General features: G+C 45.0%; 3 protein-coding genes across 3 annotated transcripts; 2 read left to right on the top strand and 1 right to left on the bottom strand.

Moving 5' to 3' along the window:
* Positions 1-234: 234 nt before the first annotated feature.
* pnn (pinin, desmosome associated protein) lies at positions 235-5,413 on the top strand. The gene is made up of 9 exons (XM_034525118.1): positions 235-401; positions 840-929; positions 1,205-1,276; positions 1,722-1,797; positions 1,946-2,040; positions 2,200-2,275; positions 2,922-3,077; positions 3,252-3,390; positions 3,504-5,413. Exons 1-9 carry the CDS (start codon positions 289-291, stop codon positions 4,754-4,756), a joined length of 2,070 nt encoding a protein of 689 aa, XP_034381009.1. The 5' UTR covers positions 235-288; the 3' UTR covers positions 4,757-5,413.
* A 418-nt stretch (positions 5,414-5,831) lies between these two features.
* On the bottom strand, positions 5,832-8,869 carry gemin2 (gem (nuclear organelle) associated protein 2). Its single transcript, XM_034563418.1, has 10 exons — positions 8,585-8,869; positions 8,186-8,270; positions 7,879-7,968; positions 7,593-7,652; positions 7,335-7,451; positions 7,138-7,182; positions 6,968-7,036; positions 6,759-6,869; positions 6,448-6,506; positions 5,832-6,200 (listed from the first exon to the last, which is right to left on the bottom strand). The coding sequence occupies exons 1-10, from the start codon at positions 8,704-8,706 to the stop codon at positions 6,161-6,163; spliced, it is 798 nt and encodes a 265-aa protein (XP_034419309.1). The 5' UTR covers positions 8,707-8,869; the 3' UTR covers positions 5,832-6,160.
* A 2,247-nt stretch (positions 8,870-11,116) lies between these two features.
* Positions 11,117-18,354, top strand: LOC117751545 (titin homolog). The gene is made up of 6 exons (XM_034563464.1): positions 11,117-11,210; positions 11,378-11,511; positions 12,234-12,320; positions 12,514-17,593; positions 17,754-17,984; positions 18,233-18,354. Exons 1-6 carry the CDS (start codon positions 11,117-11,119, stop codon positions 18,352-18,354), a joined length of 5,748 nt encoding a protein of 1,915 aa, XP_034419355.1.
* The last annotated feature ends 611 nt before the right edge of the window (positions 18,355-18,965 follow it).

The following is an 18,965-nucleotide window of genomic DNA, read 5'->3' as shown; positions in this document are numbered from 1 at the left end:
AGGATGATTATAAATTATATATAATTGCCTATTCTCATCCACGCTGGCTTTTAAAATGTTATGCACGTGGTATGTTTGTATATAGGTAGCGTTAAGTTCAAACAGTCCTAAATTATGAGTGTTTGCTTTTATATTACACAAAAGAAATGAACTGAGCAGCAGGTGGCGGTAGTGCGCAACAACGGCGCATTTCAGCTGCCACGCTCGAAGAAAAGAAAAAAAGAAGAGCGAGCGACAGTAGAAGAAGAAGAAGGAGAAACACGTGATTCGCGCTAACTGGCTGGCAAGATGGCGGTTGTAGTGCGGAGCTTGCAAGACCAGCTCGAAAAAGCGAAGGAAAGCCTGAAGAATGTGGACGATAATATTCGTAAATTAACTGGACGTGACCCTAATGAATCCAGGTAATACCAAAAAAAAAGCCCGAGTGGTGTTGTTTTGTGTAGCTTTTGTAGCTAACCAAAGTGCTAGCATTGAAATGAGTAGCGACGTTTGCTAGCATGAGTCGGTTAGCTCGTTAGCAAACATTCCCGTGTACATACATTATTCTGCGGTTGTTTAATGCAACACAATTGTCGACTTTAACTGCGCCCAAACGGCTAAACCAGACTCGCCAAATAATCAAATGTAACCCCCAAATCTTGAGTGGAGTATCACAAGTGCGACAACTGCAAGGCCCCTGCAGGCGCTGTGCGAGTGTCACTCCAGATGGAGTTTACTTGGGCCAAATGACTCTGCGCCCAACAAAGTAGCTGTGTCGTTACCGAGAATGTCACTCTGTAGAACTGCAATATCTTTTTGTTGTTGTTGGCGCTGACATTGTTTTGTTGTTGTGTTCACAGACCGGGTCAGATCCGTCGGCTCGGCGGCCCCATGGCAGGCCCCGGTGGAGGTGGCGGTGGAGGTAGAGGCAGAGGACTGAACCTGCTCAGGTAAAAGCTCGTGGTGTACCTTATAGATTGGCCGCTGAGTGTACAATACGCTCCAAGTATATACACATATATATATTTTTTTAAATTAACCGTATACAGTAATCCATTTTTTTATTATGTGTTTGTGAAACAAAGAAATAGGAAAATACTACCGCTGGCGAAACATGCACAAACTGTCTATTTGTTCTTACTGGCTTGAAAGTCTTTGTGACTCAGAGTTGGTTGTTGTAGTGTTACCGCTTGCGTCTGACCCGTCTCTCTCTGTCCTTCCCCAGGCGTAGTCTCTCAGACATGGGAAGCTGCGGCCCCCCTGCCAAGCAGAGGGACATCGAAGGAGCCCTGCTGAGGTGATATTAAAAATGTTTCTTTTCAATAAAAAAAACATCCATCGTAGATTAAATCAAACCTGCTGAAAGGCACTCAATCAAGTTAAGTGGATTAGTCAAACAAAGGGACTCGCTTAATTATCAATACAATGTAACCAGTTTAAATAAGAGTTAATTGGGAAATTAAATGGGTTGCTTGCTTGTATTACTCACAGGGATCCAAACACTTCATTTTAGCTTAGCTCAGACTGCCTGAGGCCAAACATCAATCAGGAAATATGACAACATTCACAATCTGTTCTGCGGTTGTTTGTTTTTAGTTTTTTACCCTTGTGTTCAGAGCATGCCAGCCTCTCTTTGCTTCTGTGTGTTATGACGTATGTTAGTCTTAGCTGACGGCTTTATACGTTTGCATAGAATGTCTGAAGTATTTCTGGGCCTCTTATCTTTCTGTGTGTGTCTGCAGGCTGGCGGGGGACCAGCGGGCCAGGAGAGACGTGCGTCACGACAGCGATGCCGAGGATGATGACGACGTCAAAAAGGTACAAAGAAAGCGTTAATCTCATCGGCGTTGGAGGTGCTGTTCATATGTGCAGTCCTTTTGGGAGGGGGTTTGAAGAAGCTAAGACAGTCAATGTTTTTAAAAACAAACAGCCCTAACAAATGGGTTTACATGTTTTCTTTTCTCAGCCGGCGTTGCAGTCGTCTGTAGTAGCTACCTCGAAGGAGAGAACACGCAGAGACCTCATTCAAGATCAAACCATGGATGAGAGGGGCAAACAGAGGTAGGCCAGCTGACACCTGTCGTGATCTTTAATTGTACCAGCAACAGAGACATTGGGGAATGGCACGCCAACATTTATTTTACATTTAAGGGTAAATATTTATCATTGTACAGCTGAAAGTTGGTGTGTGTGACAGTGGGTGGGTGCTCTCTTGTTCAGGAATCGGCGTATGTTCGGCCTGCTGATGGGGACCCTGCAAAAATTCAAGCAAGAGTCTCACGTCTCCACAGAGAAGGTGAGAGAAAATCTGTCTGTTGGCCATTGAGTGTGCAAAGCAAATAAACCTACTTCCTGAATGGTTAATGGATGTACATTTAAAAAGTGTTACAATTAGTGTGAGGCATTAAGTTTAATCAGTATTAGTGGCTGCAATGAGCCGGCTTTCCACTAATCATTTTAAAACGAGGTTGCAGGTCTCGTGGCGATTAGCTTTTGACAAAATGCCAAAAGTCCCCAATAATCTTCTTGTTAACGGCGTAATGTAAACATTTACACAAAAGTCCAGGCATTTCAGCATGCATTTATTTATTAGGTCTTTCTGCATTTCCCCCTTGTGCCCCACCTGTAATACTACTCTGTCACCGAAACCAGACTGCAAAAAACATTTGGTTAATAAATGTGCTCTGATTTAAAAAGTGGATCTTGGCAGGGCCATTTTGTTTTTGTGTAGTGCCTGTGTTTTGTAAGTCACTTAATAATGTTATAGCTCTATATCAAGGACATTTTTAATTCAAGTTCACAATAGTGTACATAAAAATGTTGGGAAACATTCTGCTGGCACAATAATCATTCAATATATTGATGCTTGAGCACCACAACTGTATTTGTCTTCCTCTTGAACTCATCCCGTCTCTGTCCATCTTCTGCCGTCGCCCCCGCAGCAAAAGCGTCGTTCCGAGATCGAGCAGAAGCTCGAAGTTCAGGCTGAGGCTGAGAAAAAGAAGGTGGAGACTAATAAGAGAGAGCTGTTTGAAGAGAGGAGAGCCAAACAGACTGAGCTGAGACTGCTGGAACAGAAAGTGGAATTGGCTCAGCTGGTAAGAAAATATGAGTAAAAACAAAAGACATTGAATTTGTTTATTGGCAGCACTGGCAAGTTGTTTGCATTTGAAGATAAATAACTGCATTTAATTGCTTATTAAAAAAACTAATGAAATGGAGTTTGTATTTTGACAGAATTGCATTTTACCTTCTCTTTCCTCCATTGTTAGCAAGAGGAGTGGACCAGCCACAACACTCATCTGGTGAAATACATTCGCACCAAGACCAAGCCTCCTATCTTCTACGTGCCTGGAAAAATGTGCTCCGCCACACAGAAACTCCTCGATGACTCCACCAAGAAACTAAATGGTCAGTGGGGGTCTTCTCATTTGGAAAAAGCATCTTTTCTATGCGTTTCTTATCCTGGAGGAGAACTTGTGTGTTTATCACTTTTTAACCTTTTGTTTGGGTTTCCTTGTCAGGTGTGTTTGAAGAGAGGCGTGAGGCTTTTGCCGAACACCTCAGCAAGATGGAGTCCCGCCCCCGGCGGCAACCAAACCACGACCAGGATGGCAACATGGCAGCAACAGGGATGGACCATCCGGCGGAGGGTAAGCCAGCGGGTCAGGTAGTCAAGGTGACAGGTAACAAGGGGGATGCAGAGATGGAGGAAGACGAGGAGGAGGAAGACGAGGGGGAGGGAGATGGGGATAGAAAGGTGACAGAGAAGGATAACAAGGGGGTGGAAGTGTTGAAGGAGGAGGAGGTAGAGATAGACATGGTGGAGTTGATTGAGGAGGGGAGTGAGGAGAATAAGGCAGGAGAGGAGGAGGTTAAAGATGTACAGGACAGGGGGGAGAAGGGAGAGCAGACCAGTCCAGAGTCAGAAGAGATGGAGGTGGAGGGTGGGCCAGAGCAGGTGGACAGGAGTATGGGTGAGGAGAAAGAGACAGACAGTAAACAGGGGCCCACAGACCTCCAAACTAAGAAGACCCAGGACACCCTGTCCCCTGAACCAACCGCAGCCACCCAAGAAGCACCAAATGCCAGTCACCAGCCCCAGCCCCAGCTCAGCCACACACCAGTGAAGACCTCTGAGATCCAGGCATCCTCTCAAACCCTAGAACCCCAAACAGCCTCCACAGAGCCTGGGCAGGATGTCCCCATCATCATCCCTGGCCCTGAAGTCCTAAACACTGCAACAGAGAAGCAGGCCGTGGAAGAGAAACCGGGGGACAAAGCACCCCAAAAACTGCCCGATTCCCAGGAGGCCGCCGGCATCACCCCCGCACCCTCCAAGCAGCAGGAGGAAGGCGGCAGTGGGAGAGGGAGAAAGAAGGAAAAGCAGCCAAAGAAGGGCCGCATTCATAGCAACAGCTCCTCCTCTTCTTCCTCCGGCTCCTCCTCCAGCGGAAGTTCCTCCTCCGGATCCAGCCACTCCTCTTCGTCCTCATCCTCGTCGTCCTCATCATCCAGCAGCCGAAGTCGCAGCCGAGATGCCGGCAAGCGCAAGAGGAGGCCGTCGGAGAGGGCCAGGGACCGAAAGAAAGGAGAAGAGAAAAGTCACCGCAAGAGAGGAGGAGGAGGAGGTGGTGGTGGAGGAGGAGGAGGAGGAGGAGGAGGAGGAGGGAGGGACTCAAAGGGGTCCAAGGAGAGGAAGAAGAGGAGCGAGGAAGGGAGGAGGTCGTCCCGCAGCGAAAGGGAGCATAAAGATAGGAAGGACAAAAGACGCTGATTGGGTGGCAAACGCAGGAAACTGCTGAGATAAAATCAACTATTTACTTAATGACACATGAAGAGTTTTTAAACTAGCATTTTCTCTTGAAATGTCACGAAGGCCTTTTGAGGTTTTAACATGATCTCGTTTCTCCTTAGTGTAGGGATTTACAAGTTGATGTCAAAACAAGAGTTGAAAACAGTGGCTGGCTAGCTATACTTTTACCTTTTTACTTGACAAATTAAATGTAAACTGGACTCTTGGTCAGCGGTGAATCCGTCTCATTGGACGCTTAACTAAACGGGTTTGAAACCTACAAGTTTCTTCGAGACTTCATCTAGTCATGTTATCTTCGTCCTGACATCTGGCTTTTAAAAAGGTCTTTGTGATGCAGGGATTGTGTTGAATGTTAACGTTTTTTTTTGTCCTGACCACAATGCCACCAATAGGTGAGGGGGTTGTTCTGGTAGCAGTAAGCACTAACGTACACTAGTGTTTTCGAGTTGACGTGACAACGCTGTTCATCCTCTTATTGCCACCATTTGATCGATGTCAAGGCTCTTGTAACTTCTTCACGTGGGTACATGTGTGATTTAGCTCAAATGTTTTTTGAAAATGTTTTTTCCATTTATTTTTTTTTGTACCGACCAAAATTAAAGGTGAGATCTTAGTGGACGTGTGTGTGGTGTATTTATTTATCAACTGAATTTGATTTTTTTTTTTCAATTGCATTAATTTGTCAAAATGCAGGAAACTATTTTAATCCCAATGTCCCCCCTAAACCCTCAGGGACCTACTGACGTCACATGCTAAATAAATGGTGTAAATATGAATGGGACAGAACTTTGCTCACATATCACGTGTAATAACTACATGTCAGTCCGTACTTTAGATGTCTGGAAGGTTGTATGAAGTACTTGTCCAGTTGGAAGAAACGGGAGAAGGGAGCTGAAATTCTTTCAAAAGTCAAAGACGACGTTGATTTTTTTTACACCTCCCAGATTGGTTAGTTGTGATTCTGAACTCACCATAAGAAGTCAGTTGCTGATCTTTGCAACTATTTAAATTTCAATGACTAATGACAATGTCCACATTAGTATATAAGTTTAATAGAAAACATCCATAAACCCCATAACAAAATGTACAGAATCAAAAAAAAAATAACCATCATGCTTCGGTTGTTTCGTTAACGTCAGAGATCCAAATGACTTGGTGAATTTAAATCTGTTAACAATCCAGATCTTTTTATTTATTTTTGTCCTCAACTTTCACCGTGATTTGCAAAATGGCCGCAGCCTTCAACTCGGCTGCATCCTTGGAACCTTCTGAGTCAACATCTTCAATTGTCCATGTTTCCTGTTGCTTCACCGTTAGAGATGCAACACATTCCTCCACATCTGGATGTTCTACTCAACCCTGTGTTCAATCCGGCTGGTCTGCCAGGTCATTCTGCTCAAAGTATCTGCAGGGAAGAAACGCAACAGAGCATAGTGGCATGCATGCAGCATTAGGCACACAAGTTAAATCTGACATGATGTAATATAGATATAATTCAAATTTTAATATGTTTGCATAATCACTCTAAACAAACGAGATACTGGTAGCGCCACAAGCTCTTGACAGCACGCTTTGCGTTGGTATGTAGACGGCCCTCATGTGTTAAATGTCATGTGACCTGACCAAATATTAACTACTCAGGGAGATGATACCTGGCAACAAGACAGATGAGCAGGTTGAGGGCAGGCAGTTTCTCGTCCTCTTGACTCTCCTGTGGAATGAAAAGTAACAAAATATATATATTATGGTAGAGTGAATAGTACACGTTTAAAAAGTACTGCGACGTCTTTCTACTTGAATACGAATTCTATGACTTTATAAAGCTACCACCTCAGCAGGGAGGTTTTAGTACCGAAGATGAGACCAAATGAAACCAAAATAGCAACTTGTAGGTTGCCTATTAAAAAAATACACGGGGGAGGAGAAGGAGCAGCGAACACTGGTAGAGGAGGTTGAGTCGTACCAGTGCGCTGCGAAGCTCGGCACATCTCCTGGCCAGCTGTCTGATGCAGGAGTGGGCTTCGGGCAGCAGGGGCTTCTCCAGGCAGGCCAACAAGGCGTACAACCAGCGACCCTACGGCGAGCAACAGGAAAATGGGGTCACACACACGACGTGTTGGCAACTGATTATTACAAACAATTTGCGGAGTTAACTTAACGAACTGAACCCACCAGCTGTGGAACAAACTTGTGTTCCTCAAACCAGCAGATTAGAATTTCCAACACCATCAGCACAGTGGACTGAAGATGGAGAGAGAAGTGGGAGAAAATGGGAAATATTAAGAATGATTGGACCTGGTTTTGGAATGTGATCCCCGTATGTAAATGAGGAGGCTGTTCACCTGGTTCAGTCTGCTGACTATGGTGAGGAAGGGGGGGAAGCCCACCTGAGCACAGACACACGTTTCAGTTCAAACATTTTACAGATTTGACAGAACAGTTTAAGAATATTCTTCAAACTTTATATATTTATTAGCCCACTACCCAGCCATCCGCCCCCACCCCCCCTCTACACACAAGCAGCACACATCCATACAACCTTGCTGTAATCCAGTGCCGGCTCTGGTCCAGCATCTGTGTGGCAGGACGCATTGTCCAGACAGACCGCCTCCCCTAAACAAAACCTCTTCCAGCCCTCCTCATCCGTCAGGTTTGGCTGTCAGACACACACACGTGCAAATGTGCACTTATTACAAATGCAAGTGTTTAGTCGTGATCGGCATTCAGCTCAAACGGATGCTCTCGAGGTGCCGCCTCAAAATGTGAATGGACTTGGCGACCCACGCCATGTCCTCACCATCAGCACATTGTCGTCCAGAGTGTGGCCGCTCCAGTGACTCCTGTTCTTTGTGATGCTCTGAAAGCAAAAGGAAAGGAATTGTATTATTAGTTTTATTCAATAACCCTGCCGAAGAGCATCATTGCAACAAGCTTAAAAACAGCCAAGACGCATTTCTTTTATCGTCCTGTGACATGGATTACATCTTTTCTAACAGGATACGGACAGTTGTTATTGACAGCTAAAGTATTAAAGATAAAGAAAGCACTCTTTCTTAAAAGATGTCTTATGGGTTTTGTTTTACCTGTCTGACGTCTGAGAAGTTACTGACTTGGTGCTGCTGCCATCCGAGGTTGGGGGAGAAGCCCTCTGGAGCGGCATGGCAACCCGCCACCTCAAAACAGAAGGAAACATCATTCTCCATGTGTGCCTTTAAACTCATTTTACGGATTTGCATATTCAATAAACACAGCACTGCAGCAGATTAATTCCAACCTCTGATGATCAAATGACTCACCTAAACAGCACAAATGTCATAAAAGAGGATAATTAGGATATGTACTGCACCGTATGCATGCATTGGTTCGTTTTTGTAAATGACGTTTACTCACAGAGGCATTAATTGTTTGTTTCTTCTTCAGTTTCTTGGGGTCAATCTGAGCAACCACCACCTCTGGGCACAGTGACGCCTCCAGCCTGTCGAAGAGCATATATTACATACATATAACGTAAAACATGTGCATATGCATACATAAAAGTAGAGTATTGAACAAAGCGTGGACATCGGAGCGTAAACTAATGTGTACTGTCTCGCCGACTGTCACAATACAACTGTCCGACTGCCACCTGGGTACGTGAACCTAGTTCAACATTAGTTCACGAGCCCGCTGTTATCCACCATTGTTACATTGTTTTCGGCAGCATCAGCGTACCACACGGCAGTCACAACAAGACTTCACTCTCCGAGAAGAAGAAGAAGAAAAACACGAATTTATTTGAGGTGAACTCACTGGACTTGTCGGAGGTACTCCCGGGGGTTTCTCGGTGGTCCATTAAGGTTCAGGTCCTCCGCACCGGCTCCAACCTCAACGGGCAGCAGCCTCGGCATTAACTCCTCCACGTCCGACTTCATTGTGAGCCGATGGAAAGCGAATTTCTATCAAGATTTGTGAGGTAAAAAACTAAACTAAAGTTGTTGCCGAGTCCTGTGTGCTGGTATAGCGTGTGAAAACTAGCAGCTCCCAAATGAGGAGGCCATCTTGATGGGAAACGCGGAGTGATGACGTAGACTCTGTGCGCGGCGGTTGGTTGTTATGGTGACGTGAACGCCACTTCGGAGTTGTCGGATTTCTCATAAAGGCTGAAGTCCGCAACATTTCCACGACGTTGCCTGCAAAAATAATGATCAGCTGGCATGTTTTTTTGTTTTACTTTTAGAATTAGAGAAGTCCATCATAGAAGTTCCTCTGTAATACTGAACTGAAATAAAATAAAAACAAAACCTTTGACCCAAGGGCGTAGGTTTGCATATTAGGGACTAGTCACGACCAAAGTTTTATGAAAGACACGATTGTCTCCACCAATATTTTGTTAATTCGAAAAGTTAATTGTGCACAATATATTTGCAAACTCATTCGTATTATTATCTATATTATGTTTGTCGCCCAGAAGAGTGAAACATACATTTCCACGTTTTCCAAAGCGCCCTCGAGCCTGCGAGACAAGATGCTGTCATTTACAGTGTGTGCGTGCGTTCTGGTTTGTATGTTTTCTCCCCCTTCAAATTACAACCCAATAGCCTATCATCATACTTTACGATATAATCCCCGGGCACTAGGACCTTGGGGAGGCTGCTGCTGCGCGGACTCTCTCACTGCCAAGTAACCTCTCTCAACGACAGCCAATGAGGTGAGCTCAAAGTCAATGATGCACGGAGTGACCTGTAAGTCCAGGTAGTTACAGCATGTGTCTGTCTGTAGTTGTTAACGAGTGTTACCTGGTTACATTCAGGTTTACCTGTAAGTCCAGGTAGATACAGCATGTGTCTGTCTGTAGTTAACGAGTGTTACCTGCTTACATTCAGGTTTACATGTGAGTCCAGGTAGTTACAGAATGTGTCTGTCTGTAGTTAACGAGTGTTACCTGCTTACATTCAGGTTTACCTGTAAGTCCAGGTAGTTACAGAATGTGTCTGTCTGTAGTTAACAACTGTTTCCTGCTTACATTCAGGTTTACCTGTAAGTCCAGGTAGTTACAGCATGTGTCTGTCTGTAGTTGTTAACGAGTGTTACCTGGTTACATTCAGGTTTACCTGTAAGTCCAGGTAGATACAGCATGTGTCTGTCTGTAGTTAACGAGTGTTACCTGCTTACATTCAGGTTTACCTGTAAGTCCAGGTAGTTACAGCATGTGTCTGTCTGTAGTTGTTAACAACTGTTACCTGGTTACATTCAGGTTTACCTGTAAGTCCAGGTAGTTACAGAATGTGTCTGTCTGTAGTTGTTAACGAGTGTTACCTGGTTACATTCAGGTTTACCTGTAAGTCCAGGTAGATACAGCATGTGTCTGTCTGTAGTTAACGAGTGTTACCTGCTTACATTCAGGTTTACCTGTAAGTCCAGGTAGTTACAGCATGTGTCTGTCTGTAGTTGTTAACAACTGTTACCTGGTTACATTCAGGTTTACCTGTAAGTCCAGGTAGTTACAGAATGTGTCTGTCTGTAGTTGTTAACAACTGTTACCTGCTTACATTCAGGTTTACCTGTAAGTCCAGGTAGATACAGCATGTGTCTGTCTGTAGTTAACGAGTGTTACCTGCTTACATTCAGGTTTACCTGTAAGTCCAGGTAGATACAGAATGTGTCTGTCTGTAGTTGTTAACAACTGTTACCTGCTTACATTCATTTGTTTACTTGAGGCAAATGAATGTCTCCATTGAGCGAGAGTGAACGAGCGAATTCGAAAAACAAGAAATAACTATCGACATCTCTCTATTCTTTGCATTAATATATATTATTATATATATATTTTCCATTGAATGGTATATTTGACACTTTATCTCAGTGATAGTGTCCAAATGAGCATAAAATATCACTATGACCATGAAATGTTGTCTCTTGTGTTATCATATACTGAATGCAAGCAAAACTACAGAGCAAAATCACACTCTGATTGAACCAATCTAACTGTCGGAAACAATGGACATCAGGGGCCCCAAGAAAAATGTACCTGAGAGTGCTGCTCCCCTTGGGGCTTAGCCCCCCCCTTCTTTGAATCCTACAAACGCCCCTGCTTTGACCAGTGTGCAGATAATGCTGTATTGCAAACAGCTCTTGTGTGTTAATGATTATCCTCAAGCTAGCTTTGTATCTTATCTCAGCCCTCTCATTTACCATTGAGTCTTCATGACGGCAGCAGTTTAGAGGCAATGTCCACTTGCCAGCACAACTAGCCGCAGTTATTTCAGACTTGGTATGGAGATTTCCTCCTGACACACTCCTGTTAAAACAACAAGAATGGCTGTTTCACTGGCACGCAGAATCATGTGGCGGACAGGCATAGTATTTGTGATTTTACCTCACTTCAGTCTGGGATTGTTGTCTGACTACAAGATATGTGGGGATTCTGAGTGTGAAAGTAAGTTTTTAATTCCTATATCGTAGTCTATGACCCGGTTTATATATAATGAATGTGTCGGTTTTTAGAAACTTTCTTTATGATGGTAATCTGTGTTTTGTTGTTGTTTTTTTTGTGTTATTCAATTGCGTGCGTGTGTGTGTGTGTGTGTGTGTGTGTGTGTGCAGGCCTAATGAGCAGAGTGCAGGCCACCAGGGACCACCATGGCGAGGACTGCCGTTTCCTGAGCTTCAGACGAGGGGACACCATTTTTGTTTACCACAAACTGTCCGGGAAGAGAGGAGACCTCTGGGCAGGCAGCGTGAGTCGGACAGCTCTATCTCTCTCTCTCTCTCTTAATTCAAACAGTGCCCAGTTCTAGATTTAGGAGATTAGTCCTGATTATAATGCAGAGAGTTCAGGCTTCTTTGCACTGTTTGGCTAAATCATGGTGACATTGTACCCGATGAACACAAATGTCTGTGAGAGCGTTCCAGTCCATTTATATGATGATGTAATTATGTACGAAAACAGGCAGAATTGTAAACACTAACGTATTAATGTGCTGACCGGACATCACCACCTACCTGTGAGTCTTTTATTTTGATAATCACCTTTAGACCTTTTCTGCTTTTCAGAGACATTTCATTATTGATTAAAATGGCAAAGTGGATTTTGGATCAGATTAGATTATATATATTTAAAAATAACACAAATGAAATCCCTTTTTTTTACAAGCTATGCTGTTTATTTCCAAGTATCCTCCTGAATTTCTAAGAGTTATTGGACAAAGTCTTTGTGTGATTAAATCAGGCTCACGATCAAAGCCTCGTTTCTGATGAGACTACAGCTGTTAACGACGTCATCTTTTTTTCCTCATTTGCATCACTTTGATCACCATACACGTAATCACAGCCGCGGAGCTGACAATCAAAGTGGGAAACCTTTTTAGAAAAGTCTCCTCTTGATTGGTGTGTGCTCTTTCCTCCATTCGTCCACAATGCTGCCGTGGCCTTACAGAACTCTGCTTCCTTTTGCTTTCAGATTGACAAACAGTTTGGCTACTTCCCGAAGGAAGCGGTGCAGGAGGAGCAGGTTTACGCTACCGCGGAAAAAGTAGTGGAAACACAGGTGAATAGGCTTTGATTTTCAGTAGCTCTTTAGATTATAGGCTTTGATCAAATCATTCACTTTCATGAAGACTATAGCACATGGTTGCTAATGACTAGAGTGACATTAGGTATACTGTGATATGGTACAGTAATTAACCCCAAATTGTCAAATGTCAAATCTGTTATTCCTCATTTCCCTTTTTTTCATTCAGAAATCTGATTTCTTCTGCATGGATAAGTTTGGTTACCTCATTGACTCCAGTCATTTGGATGGTGATTCTGAAGATGATCAGAAAAACCATGAGTCAGAAACCGCCCACACCACTCCCTACCCCGATGACACAAGCGCTGAAAGTCCTCCGACATCGGAAGAGCCCTCTGCCGAATCTCCAGTTTCGGCACCGGAAGCTGACGGAACATCGGCAGAAGTGGACGAAAGCAAGAGTGCTAGCGACGCCACTGCCGGGACTCAGGAGAGCGCAGGGGAGACTCCTGCAGGTCGGATGGAACAAGGTGGGTCTGACCCCGCCCCCTCCTCCTGGCTCGGTTCTTCGGTGACAGGGTGGTTAGGTCTGGCTAAAGAGGAAGAAGCCGGCAGTTTGACTGAAGGAGGGGAGAAAGACGAGATAACAGAGACGCGGGCCGAAGCTTCTGTCGCTTCGTCCGTGACAGGATGGCTGGGGTTTGGACGAGAAGAGAAACCTGATGATGCTTTGAAAGGTACAGAAGAAGACACAGAAAATGCAGACTCTTTGGCGTCAACCATGACTGGGTGGCTTGGCTTTGGAGGAGGGACAGCAAAAACGGCAGAAAAAGCTCAAGGAGAAGAAAGAGAAGATGGCAAAGAACCAGCAGAGATATTCAGGAGTCGAAGGATGTCTCTCGACCTGGAAGGCAGCCAATTACATGAAGAGAAGCAGAAAGAGACGGGGACATTGGATTGGCTGGGAAGCGGACTGTCAAGCACGCTGGGGTTCGGCCTGACCAATCAGGAGTCAGGGCACGAGGCAGTGCCTGAAAGAGAGGCCAAGGAGACAATCCCGGATGAGGAAGTACTGCCGGCATCCGGCACTTGGTTGGTTATGGGGATCGGGGCCATTTTAGGCTACGGGAAAGACAAGCAGGAAGTTGATGCGAGTGCAGGAAGTGGTTTGAAGGGGACAGAAGAGGACAAAACCTTAGAACATCCGACAGGCTCGGAGAATGTGGATACCAGTCAATCTCAAAGTGCACGGACAGAGGAGGTAGAGACACAGGCTGGCAATGAATCAAATGTGGGAGAAACTCAGAAAGACCAAAATGTCCCACCAGAGATACGAGTCAATGCTGAAACGAACGATAACGTTATAGGTACTTCAGAAAGCAGCAAGGATCGTGTATCACCTGAAGATGAAGCATCCAAGGTCGACCTAGAAGACGTTCCTCTTCAGACCGAGTTCGAGAAAACGTCCCAGACTGAAGTTGGAATGTCCTCAATACTCAACAGCAGTGAGGAAGAAGAGGAAGACAATATTTCAGATGATCGCAAAAAAGAGAAATCTGCAAAAATGAAGGGTAAATATCATCAGATGCCTAAATCTATAGAAAACATGGTTAATAACAGAGAAGCAGGAGGGGACAAGGGTAAAACTGTAAGCGGCAATAATCAGGATTTTTTGACCCAATCTAGCATCACATTTGGGTCTGATAAACCTGCTCACAGTGTAGAAACCAATGTTGATAGTTCAGATTCACAAGCTATGATTGGCAGCACAGAAACAGAGACACCTCAGGGTGAGATGGGACAGGAGGGGGAGGCTGGTGAGGGCCGCTTTCAGGAGTTCGGATCATCTCGTTCTACTAATAAAAGTACTGACCGTAAGTATGAAAAGGCCTCAGAGGAGGACAGAAGAACGTTTTCCACCAGTGAGAGCGCAACACAGATGGAAAACAGTGCAGACCAGGACTCTGTGTCTCCACATATGCAGCAGGGGGCCACTCAAAGTGTTGGTGATGCACACGAGCTGAAGGAAACTGTTAAAGAAACTGAGAGAGATGGTGACAAAACCAACCTCCAGCCAGTTCAAACTGAGACAATTGAGTTTGGGAAATGCATTTTGAATGAAAGTGGTCTCAAGTCAGCTACAGACTGTGGAAAAGAGACTCAGACTAAAGAAGCGGGGTCAAATGAAGAGGAAAAGCAGGAGGAGATAGAACAGTCAAAGGGAGAGGTGAAACAGCAGGATGTGAAAGAAAGAAAAAAAGAGGAGAAACAGGAAGTGAAGGAGATAAAGGAAGTAGGGAAACAGGAGCAAGTGGAGGAGATAAAGGAAGTAGGGAAACAGGAAGAAGTGGACGAGATAAAAGAAGAGGGGAAACAGGAAGAAGGGAAGGAGGTAAAGGAAGAGGGGAAACAAGAGGAAGTGGAGGAGATATTGGAAGTAGGGAAACAGGAGGAAGTGGAGGAGATAAAGGTAGAGGGAAGACAGGAGGAAGGGTATGAGATAAAGGAAGAGAGAAAACAAGAGGGAGTGGAAGATATAAAGGAAGTAGGGAAACAGGAGGAAGTTAAGGAGATGAAGGAAGTAGAGAAACAGGAAGAAGGGAAACAAGATGAAGTGGATGATATATTGGAAATAGAGAAACAGGAGAAAGTGGAGGAGATACAGGAAGAGAGAAAACAAGAAGAAGTGGTAGAGATAAAGGAAGAGGGGAAACAGGAGGAAGGGAATGAGATAAAGGAAGAGGGTAAACAAGAGGAAGTGGAGAAGATAAAGGAAGTAGGGAAACAGGAAGAAGATAAGGAGATGAAGGAAATAGGGAAACAGGAGGAAGTGGAGGAGATAATGGAAGAGAGAAAGCAAGAGGAAGTGGAAGAGATAAAGGAAGTAGGGAAACAGGAGGAAGTAGAGGAGATAAAGGAAGAGGGGGAACAAGAGGAAGTGAACGAGATAAAGGAAGTAGGGAAACAGGAAGAAGTTAAGGAGATGAAGGAAGTGGAGGAGATAATGGAAGAGGGGAAACAAGAGGAAGTGGAGAAGATGAAGAAAGAGAGGAAACAAGAGAAAGTGGAGGAGATAATGGAAGAGAGAAAGCAAGAGGAAGTGGAAGAGATAAAGGAAGTAGGGAAACAGGAGGAAGTAGAGGAGATAAAGGAAGAGGGGGAACAAGAGGAAGTGAATGAGATAAAGGAAGTAGGGAAACAGGAAGAAGTTAAGGAGATGAAGGAAGTAGGGAAACAGGAGGAAGTGGAGGATATGAAGGAAATAGGGAAACAGGAGGAAGTGGAGGAGATAATGGAAGAGAGAAAGCAAGAGGAAGTGGAAGAGATAAAGGAAGTAGGGAAACAGGAGGAAGTAGAGGAGCTAAAGGAAGAGGGAGAACAAGAGGAAGTGAACGAGATAAAGGAAGTAGGGAAACAGGAAGAAGTTAAGGAGATGAAGGAAGTAGGGATACAGGAGGAAGTTGAGGAGATAATGGAAGAGGGGAAACAAGAGGAAGTGGAGAAGATGAAGAAAGAGAGGAAACAAGAGAAAGTGGAGGAGATATTGGAAGTAGGGAAACCGAAGGAAGTGGAGGAGATAATGGAAGAGGGGAAACAAGAGGAAGTGGCGGAGATAAAGGAAGTAGGGACACAGGAGGAAGTGGAGGAGATAAAGGAAGAGTGGAAGCAGCAGGATATAGATGAGTTCAAGGAGGAAAAGCAGGAGCAGGTGGAAGAATTAAAAGAAGTTAAGGAAAGGGAGGAGTTAAAGGAGGTAGAAGGAGTAAAGGAACAAGATACTAAAGTGGGTGAAGAAAAACAAGCAGAGTCTCATTTTGAGGAAGAGATGGAAAACAGCCTCCACTCTTTACCTCATGCTAAGAAAGACACGGACAGTCCAGAGCCAGAGAGCGACGGGAAAGACACACAAGACGAGAGCAGCTCGGAATCTGTGTTCTCCGAACCGTCCACGCAGACTGAAGAGAGTCGGACTGAAAACCCATCGATGGAAGGAGAGGAGAGAGAGGAAGAGAAGGTCAGGGGTCAAATGAAAGAGGAGGAGGTTGAGGAGATGGAGAATGTGGACCGTTTGAGGAGGATCGAAGATGAAGAGGAGACCCTTAAATGTTCAAATGACCTTTGTCCTCAGGCTAGCGAAGACGGATTTGTAAAGGACAGAGAAGGAAATGATCCTGTGAATATGTTGAGCTCAATAGAGGAAGGGGCAATGGAGACAGGGAAGCAAAATCCAATGGACAATGATCAAATATTAGCAGACAGGATAGGAGCGAGTCAGCTGGTACCAGTTGAAGGCGTGGAGAAGGATGAGGATGGAGTACAGGTGGAGGAAGAGAAAATAAACGAGGGGAACAACTATTTGCCACATTCAGGTGAGAGTGCGGATCCACTTTCACTTGGCCAGACAACTGTGAACACAGAAGATGATCAGCTGCATTCTGGTGAGGCCTACAACACTGAGCTTGAAGACCCCGGAACCATCAGCAACGGGGTTTCCGCTGAGGAGGAAACAGAGCAAGGATGCTCTGATCCTAAGATAGTAACAGAGAAGCACACTGATAAGGAAGAGAGGGAGATGAACGCAGAGCCTGAGGCTGATTTCAGGTCAGACGGAGCGATAGCGGTTCCAGTGTCGTCCGTTGAAAGCCCGTCTGTGATGTCCGAACAAAGCGCTCCGTCAGACGGTCACAACACAGGGCCAAGTGGAGGTGCGTTCGGCCTTTTCAAAAGCGCCTTTAGCTTTTTTGGATCGCCCCTCGCCGAGACTGGTGGGTCCAAAGAGTCTTCCCCGAGTTCGGGTTCTGACACGTCCACGGTACGAGCCTCTCTCCCTTCTGAGCAAGCACTGGATTCAACCACTGATTCGGGTCAGCTTTACATGCAAGATTTGCACACTTCCCCCCAAGTCGCAGAGACCCGGACCTCACCTCCGTCCCCAACGGGTGGCCGTTCTCACCCCGCGGAAAAAAGCCCCCCCCAGACTAAAACCCTCGCCACACATTACAAGAGCCTCCTCGCCCACATGAGCGCCGACGAGGCGACCGTTCTGACGGAGCTCTTTGGACGACACAAGTTGCAGTTTTTGGATTACATGTTGGGGAGCGCGGAACCCACGACCGGTGACCCCGACAGCGATGGCTCGATATTGCTGGATATAGAGAGGCTTCTGGGTCATCACAGGGAGGCTCTGGTGGCTCCCAGCGCGAGGCTCGCGGATGCACCGCAGCAGGACAAGGACAAGACCAGTGTGCTCATTGCACTTCAGAAGCTAGAAACGCTGCTGGCAAGAGTGAGAGAGACTTTCAGCACAGGTGAATCAGACATCAGCAGCACAAACGTACAAAAAGTATTTTTCATGGTCACAAAGATATTCTTGAAGTTACTTTGATATTTTGTATTCAACTATGTTTTTTTTTTTTTTTTTTGCAATGATCTCAATCCGAGTGCATGTGTGTTCCCTGTTAAATGCAGGCGAGGCCAGCTGTGTCGGGGAATCCTGTTCAACTCACAACGAAGATGAGGAGACGCCCGCTGAGGAGGATTCCTCTGAGGGCCCGGATAGGACCAACACTCCAAGAGATGAATGGATGGGGTTGGGTCAAGAGAAAGATGGACGACTGAGTGGAAGCACAGCAAAGGAGAGGGTGACCGAGGATCAGGAAAGGCAAGAGGAGGGGATGCCCCCACCACAGCCACTGGAAGGTATGGATGACTCAAGTGTCCCTTAATCAAGACGGATACAAAAATTATTTAAAGATATTAAGCAATAAGATATTTAAAAACAAGGAGTGCAACGTAGCCGGCTGCATCCTCAATGCTCCTGCGACACACAACCTGGAACACTGTGGCATGCAGAACATTATTTGCAATGTTAGTTTCACGTTAGTACATTAATACTGAATTGGAATAATATGCCTTTTATGGCAACATGTTTGTGAATCTGATTCCAGAGGTAATAAGGCAAATTCGGGACTTTGCTCATCAAATCGCCGAAGACTCAACCACTCATGTTCATGCAACGAGGGAGCGCCTGACATGGCTTACTGTACAGGTAAGATTAACTGCAGATTGAACTCCATGTAGGCCGGATGTCGTGCGACACCCAACTACACAACTACCACACATTATAGCTTTTCTTCGATCTACGTCGTCTGTCAGATTTGTTCCAAACACCATTAAATAATACTAATAGATAACGTACGTCTGTTTGAGAGAGGGTGTTTCATCATGCACAAGATGTGCAGTAAAGACATAATATATTGATTTGAATCCGAACAGAACATTGGAGCACAATCCCTTTTCCCCAGGGGCAAGGGGTCAAATGTCTTTCTTTTAAAAAGACAACAACTAAAAAACTATTGCCTAGTTTATTAAATTAAATGTTTTTTTCACAGTTTTCCCACTTCACAGCATTGTTTAGTAGACATTATGACTGGGGGTCAAAGCAGGGTGCATTTTTGTCTGTCCCAGTTTTAACATGTTGGTCAGGTAACTTATAAGTATACATGGACACATGTCTATCTATATACATGACTAAGTTTTGATAATTGTGCCATGGGATTGACCCTCTAACAAACCTTCAGTAGTCCATCTAGCTGATCTTTCAAGGTCAATACACTGTGTAGTCTGGTTCTTTAAGACAAGGAACTTGTGTCACGTCGATTTGACTCTCCCTCTGGACTC

Source organism: Cyclopterus lumpus, chromosome 22 (assembly GCF_009769545.1).
Source record: "Cyclopterus lumpus isolate fCycLum1 chromosome 22, fCycLum1.pri, whole genome shotgun sequence".
NCBI classification, from domain to species: domain Eukaryota; kingdom Metazoa; phylum Chordata; class Actinopteri; order Perciformes; family Cyclopteridae; genus Cyclopterus; species Cyclopterus lumpus.
This window is presented reverse-complemented; position numbering and strand designations above follow the sequence as displayed.